The 13,583-nt window shown below is 34.2% G+C and overlaps 1 protein-coding gene across 37 annotated transcripts in view; it reads left to right on the top strand.

The window, feature by feature from the left end:
* RIMS2 (regulating synaptic membrane exocytosis 2) overlaps positions 1-13,583 on the top strand; it is a 437,579-nt gene that overhangs the window by 324,444 nt on the left and 99,552 nt on the right. For 9 of the 37 annotated variants that reach the window (XM_042839668.1, XM_042839672.1, XM_042839670.1 and 6 more), the window contains one exon: positions 13,198-13,230. The exons of 24 other annotated variants lie outside the window; for them this stretch is intronic. In XM_042839668.1, coding sequence (XP_042695602.1) covers positions 13,198-13,230 — 33 coding nt within the window. Of the gene's footprint in view, positions 1-4,651; positions 4,742-13,188; positions 13,231-13,583 lie in introns of all 37 variants that reach the window. 4 more of the 37 variants (XM_042839667.1, XM_042839679.1, XM_042839663.1 and 1 more) reach the window with 3 other exon arrangements.

The following is a 13,583-nucleotide window of genomic DNA, read 5'->3' as shown; positions in this document are numbered from 1 at the left end:
TATGATTGGTCGAGTATACTATAGGTACACATTTGTAACAGAGATGTGATGATGTTTTAATTCAAGATATCGAGTAATGCTTTGTATGAATCATTGTTTTATTTCAGAATTCGCATTAAGAATTTCCATTCATGAACTCAAATTTAATATTACATGTTTTAGAGTGTATAAGCATGGAATACATGGGCAGAATAGCCTGAAAAATAAACCAAATCCCTAGACCATGTTAAACCTTGCATCCTGCACTCTGCCAGATATATTTGTAGGCTGTTCACATATCTTTGTGTGCATGGAGCACTCACTGACACTCCAGGGAATGGGAGTGCAAACTTGAACAAAGCCTATAGAAGGGAAGTGCAGAGCAGGAGCTTGTATTTTGCTCTGCTTTTATGTTGGTCGTTAATTGTAAATTGCATTATTTAAGTTAATTAATCATTAGACTGGCAATATATTTTGACTTTAATAACAACATGAAGACCATACTTAGTCTGACCAAAAATCCACCTGACCTAGTGCTTGGTCCTCAGCAGGACAGGTCAAAGTGCTGGGGGAAAGGAATATGAGCAGAACAAATAGGTAGCAATGCTTAACAGGGATTCTGGGTTCCCAGTCTCCAAGGTCTTGTGCCTGATGTCTTGCAGAAACATCAGAGGTATCTCTGTGTTATCTCCATCTCTTCCATAAGCTCTTTGCACCCCTTCTCCTGCCAAGGCATAACCCTGCAGTACTTACCCGAACAGGTCAGTCAGGAGAGCTCTATTGGGAGATATTCAGAATAAGCTTATTTTTAACAGGCCAGCAGACCAGCTCTATTGTATTCATTTCCAACGTGTTTCAGGCGTATAACCAGAAGAGGGAGCAAAACTGCCATATTTTAAAAACATCTAAGAAAATAAGAAACAAACAAGTCGTTCTCTACCCCAAACAATCCTAGAAGAAAGCCTTGATAGTGGCTTAAATATAATATCTTTGATTTATTGTAGCTAAATAGACCTTATTAAATATTAGTATATTTAATGTACCATTAATGACTGTATTTTTTTCTTCTGGTATATTTAGATTTCTGTGATGTTTCTTCATGTTTGACGATCTATGATAGCTTTTAATGTATTAACATGATATTTTGAGTTTTAGCCAGGGGTGGTCTGTGGCTGTACTAGACAGTGTGCTAACAAGTTTACTTTGTGATTTTACTTGACTGCATCTACTAGTTTTCTTTAAAATAAGCAACAGAAGATGATTATATTATTCCCCATATAGTGGGACCCGTTAGTAAGATAGTTAAAAATAAACGATGAGCCTGCTACTGGATGACTGGAATTGTTAATTGATTTTCAAATACAAATAATTAATGTATTCTTCAAGTCATTTATATCATTTATATCAAGCCATTTCATATCGAGAAAATATTTATGGAATAAAGGAAGCAGCTACAGTGCACTGCAACTTTTGTTACACTAGTAAGGATAATATGAAATATCCTTACACAGCAATATTTTTTATGAAGCCCACTTTTTTTTTTTTTCTTCAGAATATGCAGTTCAATAAGGAACATGAGAGGGAAACAATAAATAATTAAGTTGTGTAAGACTTTTTAATGCAATGCTGCATTAGTTAAACCCACACTGTGATGCTTAAATAGCCATTCATGAACAACAGATTATTTTGAAATGCTGTTAACATACCTCAGCGTTCATATCTCAGCATTCATTTGCTGTGTTGGCTCTGTTTGCGTGGAGAAAATCTTAGATGAGCTGTTGTGATGTCAGTGGTGTCAGAAGCTAAGCAATTGTGTTCTCTGGCACGGTGTAGAATGCAGGTACAATATTACCTGCAGATGTTCAAAACATTGTTTGATGTTCAAAACATGTCAGAAAAAGACTGTGAATTATGCTGTTTGTCTTTGGAAACTGCACTGTTGTCTAACTCTTGCTACAGCAAGGTTGTGGAAACTTGAGCCCTGAGACATCTGAATGTTTCCCTGATGCAGGATCAGCAGGAGGCTGCCTTTACTGCTGACTGTGTCACATGAAGCTGGCTTTGATGCCATTAACAGCACGCTAGCAGTGTAAGGTGGGATTGGATTCCTCCCAGCTGAGATGCAGTACAGCTGGGACAGTTCTTCTGTCATGACATGAAACCACTTGCTTTCCCTTGGTGGAGGTTTGTCACAGATGAGAGCATTTTTCTCATGGTGGACTCTTGAGAGGGATGGCTCCTTTTATTGTTTTAGGGACTTTATTTTGTGAACTAAAACATATAATGTGAATTTGCCTTTCCTGTAAGGAAAATGCAGTTACACTATAATTTAAATATAAGTCTAATTAATTCTTCTTACATTCTTAATGCATGAGTTAAAGGTCACAAGTAAGCACGTCAAAATGTAGTTTTTCAACTTTTGACATTTATCCCACGGGTTCACTAGGTTTTTGCTGTACTTCTTTATTTAATAAGTACTGGCCAATCCACTTCTGACTGATTTTTACAGTAGTTATCACCATACATTATTGAGAATATAATTCCTTTTTGAGCATTCATTTTATAACGTACAAAATAGAAAGTCCTGAGAATTTTTCATTTGCAGAAGAAGATACTAAATTATGTCCTTATGAAAAAGTGAAGACTATATGATAATTAAAAATCTATAAGTAGAAAAATACAGATAAAAGGGGGTTCACAGAAATAGTTGAGGCTGCAGAGAGTAAAAGCTGAGCAAATTTAATAAAAAAGGACAAATTACAAATGTAACGTGAGAAAATCTAGAAGAAAGGGTAATAGATTAAAAGGCTATTACTGTCTGTAGTGCAGAGAAAAGAAGGGAGGAGCTAGTATTTGCCTAAGAAAATCCTCTGTCATTAGCATCTTGAAATTTTGCTGCATCATCTTGTAGTTCTGCAGTTTGCAGCATCATTGTAGCTCAGCTGTAACACTGCTAGTGCTTTCCTAATCAGAAAAGATGGATATTAGCAACAATTCTTATTAGATGCTACTTTCTTACTTCTAACATAGAATATTAATATAGAATATTTAATGTAAAACATTAAACTTTAATATAGAATGTCCGTGTAATGTAAGAAATGATTGTACTGAACTCCCCTAGGAAAAAGGAAACTTCTATGCATCACTGATTAACTTATGGATAAATGTGTATTTTCATAGAGAAAAAGAAAAGATCATGTTTTTGTTAGGAAGAAGCATAAAAAAAGATTTCATTTTCACAGCTACAAAAACAACATTCCTTTTGAAGTTCAGCAATACACAGAGTACTAGAAAGGTGACAGTTTCTATTTTAGCGTGCGTATCTGTGGTGTCATAAAATCATTATCCTGAAAACTCTATTGATGTGTTACCTGAACTCTACAACTCCATCAATTTCAGAAGCCAAAGCTGCCTCTCTTTGGACAGCAGCCTGTTATAGAATAGCCACTGATGGGATGTCTACAGGATGACTGCAGATGACATTTTTATGTGCATACATTTTGAATGCTAGCTATCAGTCCTCCTCAATTAAAGAAAAAAGAAAAGAAAAGAAAAGAAAAAGAGATGCAATGAGATAATCTCACTTTAGGTCAATGTTTTATTTTAATTAATAAGATTGAAAATGTGTGGATCTGGGCAGCCTGATTTAGTGGTTGGTGACCCTGCCCATGGCAGGGGGGTTGAAACTAGATTATCACTATGGTCCTTTTCAACCCAGGCCATTCTGTGATTCTATTATTCTATCTCTATTGTATTATTCTTCATCACTGGCTATTTCTGTGATATTGTACGAGTGGTTATGACTGTGCTTAATGTCTGTGAGGAACTTTGAGTTTTGCAGAGTAAGCAGATTCACAACAGCCTAAAGCAAAAATGGAGCCTAGTGCGTTTATCAAATTGATTGGTCCCAAATTGGTTTTGATATGAGATACCAAAATGTTTCAAACCTATACTTTTATGCTAAACACCCAGTTTAATCTTAATCAAGAATATGGAATAGCATTTTTTGAGTGCAGTTAGGTTCAGAAGTGATGGTTTCAGAGTATAGGAACTGTAAGTAGGAGGAGAGTTTTTATCGAGTAACTTCATCTGCCTAAAATACCAACTGAATTTAAATCTAATCCCAGATTTAAAAAATGATTTTGACCTACATTTGGATTAAATATTTTTAAGTATTACACACAACTCAATTTATTGAACACCTTTCCAATTTAAAAACAAGCATACATGGTTGCTGGTTTGGTTTTGCCTTGTTTGTTTGAATTATACTTTTATGAAGTCTTTCATACAAAAATATTTTTGCTTGATGTCTTTTTAAATTCAGAAAAATAAGCCAGTATCCTAAGAATCTATAAAATATGCTGTATTATTTAAAATGAAAGAAATTATTTTGTAAATCACATCAACTTTTAAAATTCTAGTTGTTAAGTATAAAACCAGAATATTTGATATATATTACACCAATATTAACATAGATACTTATAGTGTATCCTTTTCTGTGTTTAAATTGTTGGCTAATCCTCTTCAACACAGACCTCTAAATAAGGAACTATTTTAAGTTTTTACTATGTTATTGATGGTATTTTGTTTAGATCAAGTTATCCCAAATGGTATTAGGGTATCTTATAACATAAGTCATATAATATTTCTGATTTTTTTTGGTTTATGCTAGAAGTTACATGGGAGGACCAGCAGAAAAAGGTGAATGGTACAATAACTGATGACAAACCATTGCCGAAAAAGAAACACCATTCTGAGCCAGGTTTGTCAGGGTTTTGAAAACCACATGAAAGCATGAGACAATAAAACCACATTTCATGCTTTTGTAATGCGTGTGCTTGATGGTTTTTTGTTTTTGTTTTTGTTTTTTTTCACTTTGGTGTGGAATTTTTAGTATGTAGAAAACAATTAGAATAGTCATGTAACTAGTTCTGTTTTAGAATAGCAAAAATAGATCTGCTTTTGTAAATAATTGTGTTAGAATGCACATGCATTAGTAAAGAAATACTCTGGCATAATAATAGTCATTAATATTAGACTTAGCTTGATTTTAAGCTTTGAATTTTGTTATGATTTATGTGTGTGTGCAAGCCTCGGGAATCCAGGTGTAAGTTATGCTGATTCTTAATTAGATTGCTGAACCAAGGTATCTACTGCATGTATGGTGGGAAAGTCATCTTGTGAAGGGTTGAAACGGAAACCTCTTTGTACCATCAAGTATGACAGAAATAATAGAAATAATGTCTTTTTTTTTTTTTTTTAGCACAAACTGTATTTTCCATATGTCTCAAGTTCTTAAATCTATCTTTCTTCTGGAACTAAAAACTTTCTTTCACCCCAAACATAAAGTGCAATTATTCAACTCTGTCTTCATTACTGCAAATGTGTAGCAATAAGAAGCAAATCTAACTGGGGTAATGATAATGCTGATGGTAATATAGTGTTGTTCTCTCTGAATCAGACAACAAAAGGTGCTAATCACAGCACTTTAGCCACTTGCAAAAGACACTGTGATGTTACAATAAAGAACACATTGCAAAGTATAGGGATGAGCACAGTAAGAATGGAAGGGAAGACTAGACAAATTGTAGGTTTCATTCTGTATTAAAATATTCATTTAAATGTTGATTCAAATGTCTTCTTAAGTGAATGGGAGTTTTTCAGTCAGAAAAGTACATAGGTACAATTCTGGGCTGCAGATCTCTTTCTGTTGGCTATAATAACTGTCTCACTCTAATAGCAACAGTTTTTGAGTCATTTAAATTAAAGTTTACATGATTGGCCACTTGTACCGCCTTCTAAGTTAATGCTGTAGTCTCAGTTTTAGTCTTTTCTACATGCTGAATACCTCTAAGTTCCCTGTTGAATCTGAGCTACTGCACATCTTAAAATTCAAGAATTAGGAGCAAAGAGGAGCAGCAAAATCCAGATTGTCTGTGTAAAGTAGGAACTGACGCATATAGCTGCAGAACGCGTTTCAGTTTCCAATTCCCTGACACTTTAATGCATCAGAGGAAGTTACAGGATAAAAAAAAGCACTGCTTGTGAGAGCCAGAAGTGAAGTGCATCTTCTTTTCCAGCTGACTTAGCCATTGCATGACAGGTTGAGCATATATTTGCAGATCTTCGCTGTAGACTTTCCAGGGCAATTTTGGCAGAATAATCTCTCTGCGTAGATTTTTTTCATCTCCATCTCCCACCTGAGGTAGGTTTAGAAATGTGGTACTCTGTTATCTAGGCAGATGGCACTTGGCACATCCATAATTATTAGCAATACTTGTTTAGAGAAAACTTCCGTGTTTTTACAAACAGGAGATTGTACTTTTCTGCCTACTCTTGAGACATTGGATAGACATAGATTCTGGAGTATGACTGAAATCTTGCAAGACTGGAAAACAGATAGCAGAATAGCAATAGAAAACAAATATGGGCATTGAAAAGCAGTCACTTACATGTTTTGTGTATCAGACCACTATCTGTGTGATTTTTTGAATCTTATTTCTTCCTCAAGAACACTGTCACTGACATCAAATACTGCAGAGAATACACAAAGTTGGTTTGGAAAGCCACAGTCACAGTTGTCAGAACTTAGAATGGATAAAGACTTGAGCAAAAATTTTGCTCTGCACTTCACAGTCCTAGGTCTTTCTGTGAAGACTGATGCCTGACAAAAGCACAGTTTGAACTTTATGTTTTCAGGAATGTCTTTCATGCACGGGTGGGTCAGTGATATGTGATGCAGAGACATCTGAGGTGGTTCTAAACACTGATGCTTTTCCAAGCAGATTCTTTCTGTTTATTAAACAAACAAACAAACAGAAACAAAACAAAAACCAGAAAAAACCACGAACAACCTACATACTGAAAAGGCAAGAGATGCAGTGGAATACCAGTGTAACACAAGCATGTGTTTCAGGCTTTACCAGAGAAGATGCTGATGAAATTCCTATATACCAGAAATCAACATGTTTTTTTAACAGTGCCTTAAAACTCATAAATTCTGAAGTAATTGGCCAGACTGTTGTTCAGTATATTACAATGAGTCAGTTTCATTTATACAAAGGTTTTGAAGGATTGGAAGAGCAAAATTGCAGAACCATAGCCAAGAGTAATATTAAAATTCAAGCCAGGGATTGAATGTCTGTGCCCTTTCTTCAGCCCACTATAGCACTCTGTGTTCTCAAGATGCAGCAGAATCGAAGAGAATGTAGAATAGCCATTTGTTCCTGTCTGGTATATTAAGCATTTCTACTTTCAGTGCCCCTGCCTCTCAACCATAATAGAAGACAAACTAAAGAGAAGTCTAGTCCTGTAATCATATTTCCTTGATCAATGGAAAAAAAAGAATGCAGGCAATTTCACATGCTTTTGCATTTTTATAAATGCTTCTTTAAGAGAACAACTTGGAAAAGTAGGCTGTGGGTTACTGAATGTCGTCTATTGGTAAAAATATGGTTGGACAAGATAATGTTTTTCTTTTTAAAAAAGCAATTATTTTCTCCTAGTATCATTATTTATCTTTTCTGAATGCAGTAAGGTTATTTAAGGAAAAAAGCACATAGTTTAGGGCACCACAGTAGTGTTACTCGTTTCTGTTTCCTATCATCTGCTGGATAATAAGCAAACAATAGGATTCACCATCCAAAGTTTGGAAAGTGAATTTAGTCTGGAAAACTGTACTTTCATCCAGAGATGATGCAGGAACTACCTACGTGTGATAGCAAGGAGAGTATTACTATTTTTACCTTATTCATACTTGTAGCTGATATACTTGACATGGATTATCTGGAAACCATCCTATGATGGTTTCATTTTTGTTGCCTTTGAGGTGGTTGTAATGTCGTCAAATATTCAGCCTTTGTCACGGGTATGTCTATTTTCTAAGCAATGGTTGAGTAACACAACCAAGGGGAAATGCTGACATATTTTAATATGATTGACCAAAAAGAGACCAGTTAATTGAAATGTATTTATACATTTCAAGATAGCAAGAAATCAAAATGAAGTTATCTTATTATTTGGATTATATTATTATATTAACATTCTCTTGTTATATTTGGATTAGGTTTTGTTGGTTTTTTTTTTTTAGACTATACTGAGCTTTTAGAGGATCTGCAATAAACACATCCTAAAATTCCAAGGTGGCACTTACTTACAAATGGAAGTCTTTGTATACTCTGACTGCCTTTCAATTGGAAGGGAATGGCTGGTTTTATCGTTGGTGGAAGTATTCCTTAACTACACACAGAAAAAAAACTTTTCAGAAATAATGTTACTGCAGTTCAGTGATTTACCTGCTGTCAGTTGAAATAGTAAATGATTAGTCAAAAATAAATCAAAACAAAATGATGGCTATTTTACAAGAAGGTTGTAGTCAAAATGGGAAGCATTAAAAACAGTGCTGGGAACTCGCTGGTTGTGAAGACAAAGTGGTGTTAAGACACTCAAAGAGGAGAGCACACAGGCATTTCATATTGTGAGTACAAGACAAATCAAAGACTATGGTTAAACAAGAATGCCTGTATAAAATTGGCTGCCTTGGAAAGGAGAGGAGCAGAGTGAAGTCAGAGATAATGACTGATAAAGAAGAAAAGTTACTAAGCAGAAGAGTTTTCAAAAAAAAGGAATTGGGAAAGGAAAAAGTTGTCCAGAGCCCTAATGCAAGGTTCTCAGTGCTCAAGTAGGGCTGAAGAAGAAAACATAGAAAAGGGTCTTATGGAGGTGCTGTGGGGCTTGAAAAGCAGTGAAGTGGGTAAAATTTATAGAAAGATTTATACATTACGTGCCATTCTGTGACACTGTTTTATCCAGTGAGAAGTGAGAAGTCCGATGGAATATGTGGTAGTAATAACCTTTCTTGCAAAATTATGAGCGTTCCCCTACTTTACAGAGGCTCCTCTTGAATGAAGTTGTATATAAAGCAAGTTATTTAAAATAAGCTTTCCAATGTATTTACTTAAAAGTTGCTTTCGTTGTTCTTCTGTACCACTTTGGAGGTCAGTATGCCTATTTGTATGAAAGTAACAAAGCTGGATTCAAGAGACAAAGATACTTTATTATGAAAAAATGGCGCTGTGTGAATTGGAATTGCAGATGTGTATGTTGCACTTTGGTGTCTCAGCCAAATTGCATGGAGTGAAGGTTTAACTGTTGTTTATGATGGGTCATAATTAGTTGAGGCAGCTTGAAAATTCCTTATAGCACATATACATTCTTTCATGTGTATGCCCTTTTCCTGTGTTTTGGAAACCACTTGGAAACCAGTCTTAACAATGTGAACTCCTGGACTACCTAATTCTGTAGGAGCTAAAACGTAATGACATAATTGGGATAAGAACAGAAGTAAAATAAGGAAATACTTAGTTCAGGATAGTTCATCTATCCTTTATATGCAATACAGAGTGAATTTGTATCCTATGCTGATAATTATCTTCTCTTGAAGTAGTATTGATGTTTGATTATCTAAATTAGCAAGAAAATCATAAAAGCTCTCTAAGTTTCTCATTTAGTTTTTCTCTCAAGACTTACAAAAAAGTAATGCAGTCTACACAGTTTCTTTTGATTTTGTAGAGTTCATGCTACTGAGAATATTTAAGATTTCTTCTAAGATGTTGCCTTCTGCCTTCTTTGCTGTTATTCTTAACTCCTGGTAGGAAAAACTCACAGCTTCCTTGTTCTTAGTGTTTTCCATACCATGTATTATATATATAGCATGTGTTAAATCTAGCCTGTAGTAGATAGTTGCCCAATTAAATGTCTTCCATCTTCCTAGTATTTTCTCTGCTTATATTTTTGAGGAAAAATATTGGCATCTGTCCAGTGTGCAGCTGTGGTTTTGTGTGTGTGAATTTGCACTTTAAGATGAAAAACTCATCTTTAACTGGTAGCTGGTCCCTTCATGAAAAAAAAAAAATCAGAAGTATGAAATGAGTTCTGTATGTATAGGAAGGATTACAGGAAAACATAATTTAATGGTATTAAATAATGTTATAGAAAAGTAATTTTATTGACACTCTAATGTAGTCAGATAGCCATTTGGCAATAATTTATACTCTTAATAATTTGGCTGTCTACTCCTCCTCTTTTTCTTGTATCCTTAGCATGTTACTGTGTAAAGAGCATCCATAAATGAGACTTTCTGAATCTGCAAGACATGAGTGTTTGTGAGGTCATCGATGCAGTGGAAGATTGTTGCTTTTAAGGAGCAGGAAAAAAAAAAAAAAAAAAAAAAAGGCTTACATCTGTTGGTCCTGTTCTGTAATTTCAAATGGGTGTTATGCTATGAAAAGTTTCAAACATACTTTTTAAAAAGAAGTTCCTAAATACTTAGGAATAGTTATCAATAACTGCCATTTCTTAAAATGAAAAGTTCTGCATCAAAGCACGATAAAATAGTTGGCATTTCTCTTGTTTTCTCGGATTTCCAGTACAAGTGACTGTCATTTATTTTAGAAGTTTATTTATTGAGAGTTTTGCTTCTAAATCTGTACACAGTACCCTTACACATATCACACTCGCCCATGAGGACGAATAATTCATCCAAATAGATGCTACCTCCACAGCAAAGCAATAACAATGCAAGTGAAGACTGACTATTGACATTAAGTATATTTAATAGTTTTTTATTTCATGATTTTGTTGGCAGATTCTAATACTTTTTTTTTTATCAACAAAGATCTAATGTAGTGGATTAAAAGCTACAGAACTAGCAAGTTTTCAAAGTGTTGCTTGGGATTTGTGGAGCACCTTCTGAATCAGGAGGAGACTGATACGCACAAGTATCACTGTGTCTAAACTAATGCATCTATTAGTACTTTCTTCTTGACATCATTAATGGAAAGATGTTTGTGCATTACCATACTACAAATCCTTCTACTTCATTAATACTTAAACAATTAATGGTCAAATTGCATACTGTCTCTGATTTTCCATTCTGGCTTCTATAGAATTATACTTCTTACACATGCGATCAATAAAAACTTAAAACTGAAAATATATTTGTAAACTTTTTTTTGTTTTGTTCGGCATTTTGGTACGTAAACATTATGCTCCTAACAAACACAGGTGATTTTCAATGTGCAGTTTTAAAAATATGCCGACATGTGTGCCTGATACGCAGCCAAATACTAATTAGTTGGTTCTGAAATCTTCAGAAGGAGTTTTACTGCTTTTCAATTGTGTCATCACTAAAATTTACTGATGTTACTAGAATGCCTTATATTAACATATCAGGATGTTTTCTGGATCTGGAATAATTGTGGTTCCAAGCAACTTTGAAAACTTCTGAAGTTTTTTCTATTTCTCCTAATTTAATGTAATGTGATGTATGTCTCAGAGATATACATTCCTGCAGATACTAAAAAAACACATAATGGTGTCAGAGACTTTATAATGCAGTATTTGACATAGAAGCAGTGCATGCTTCAAGGCTATAGATAATATAATATATATATAGATGTGAGAAAACATTTTCTGAAAAAAAAAGTAAGTTGTAATTTTTAGATGGGTTTTTGGTGATGGAAGTGAAGATTTATTTATTTAAATGGTTTAGAAATTATAACCACACTATATCAATACAGGCTGTGTAACACCAAGGACGAGTAGATCTTTTTGTTTGCTTATATGTATTTCACACTACAGATTTAATGCACTTGCACAGATAAAAATATAGTTATACACTGATACTTTTTTTTTAAGCAATAGATGACATAGCATCCTTTGTCAAAACTGTCAGCTGCTATGCTTTCACAAGATCTGTCTCACATACAACACTTACACGTGATCATCTAGTAAGCAAATTTAATTGCCTAAAAGTGCATTCTAAATATATGCTACAGTCTGCTTGTGTTTACAACAAATTTTTTGTACAGTCTTGGTATTTGATGGATGAAAATGATAACCTGCTAGCTATAGAATAAAATGGTGTAAGCATAGAACATGAGGGTTATCAGATGAAAATTAGTGTTGTCTTTCATTTCATTTTATGAATTTATATTGCTTATTCTAACTTTGCGTATTTTCAGTGGTGTCTTGATATTGACTGTAAGACGTGGATAAAAGTACGCACAGTATATTTTTAGTGATGTCTGAACTTTTCTGAAATTCTTAATCTAATATCTCCAGTGTTACTGAATTGTAAACAATGTTTAGTAACTCAGCAAACTGCAAGCTGAATTTAGATCAGGGCTTATATGGATACATACAGTATTTTTAATTCTCATGCTTTTTGTAAGAATGCATGTGTTTTGTAAGTTCATGGTAGCTTTATAGTTCTTTTTAATAATTATTATTTTTCAAGATGAATTCCTTCCATTCTTTTACTATAAATAGATGTTCAGTACAGAAAATGACACTGTCCCTCAGATTTCCTCTGTGTCTGAAATGGCAGTGTGTTTTGAATGAAGTAATACAGTAAGTAATGAGAGAGTTGTTTTAGCATTTAATTTGCATGCATTTCCAGTAACTTAGACTGCTGTGAGACGAGTAATACTTGGTTTTGAAAGAGTATCTGCTTGATACATGAGAGTTAATACCTATATGTTCTTTTTTTTTTCACATTCAATATTTTGTTCTTTATAATACCACCATTGGCAGAGTGCTACAATAACATGGTCCTTTCCAGAGTGTGTTATGTGGATCCTGAAATTTCTTCAGCTTGTATGCCCTTTTCCAAGCAATCTCTTTCTGTTTTGTTTTCCTTTTTTGATATGTGAAGTTTGATTTAGTGTGAAATAAAACTATTTAATAGTAGAATTATCTAATAATGCACTTCCATTCCGGATTTCAAACTGAATTTCAGTACTTGAAAAAAAATTAATATTTGCATTCGAGGAGCTTACATTCCAAAAAGTTGAACAGGTGTGAACACAACAGTTTCTCTCGTTAACGCACTTTTTACTATCCAGGTTTCTTTTCAGCTTCATTGCAAGGATTGACTTTGCTCTCAATGATAACATTTGTTATTTCCTCAGCTCCTATACTAACTCTATCTTTACTCTTCTTTTTCAACAACTGTAGTTTAACCACTTCTTTCTCAGCTTGCTTTCTTCTTTTGGTGTCTTTGTTTTTTTTTTCCCCCATTTACTAACTCTGCTCTGCAGACTTCTCTCTAAAACAATTTCTGGCCCTTTCCCTCAGTGTCAGTTTTAACCTTCTGAATACATCCTCTCACGCCCATCTCCTTTGTCTATGTCTGTCCATTACACGATGTGATCACAGAAGAAGCGGAATCATCAAGGAGAAGAAACTCAGGTCTGTCTCTTCTACTGCTTTTTTCTGTGCTATATTTCATTTTACCTTTCCTATAGATTCTATCCTAGCTCACCTCATTTACTTTTCACTCTTTTCTCCTCTTAGTATATTTGAGCATAAGCAAACTGTAGAAGTTTAAGACAGATCAAGATATTTATGTAATTTATATTACCCGTGAAATATGAACTCTACGAAAAACTTCAAAAGGCAACTGAGGACACATGTGCCTACCTTAAGATTTTGAACTGATTAAATTTATCTCAGTGTTTGTTTCCCATCTCCAGTATCTATATGTTAAGCCTATAAGCTTCCAGCTAGCACACGAAAACAATCTCTAATTTGTTTTATCTTCA

The sequence above is a fragment of the Centrocercus urophasianus genome, unplaced genomic scaffold, assembly GCF_019232065.1.
Source record: "Centrocercus urophasianus isolate 14NV4802_14NV808 unplaced genomic scaffold, USGS_Curo_1.0 seq_11, whole genome shotgun sequence".
In the NCBI taxonomy this organism is placed as follows: Eukaryota; Metazoa; Chordata; class Aves; order Galliformes; family Phasianidae; genus Centrocercus; species Centrocercus urophasianus.
The sequence above is the reverse complement of the archived record's forward strand: the minus strand, read 5'-3'. Positions and strand labels throughout refer to the sequence as shown.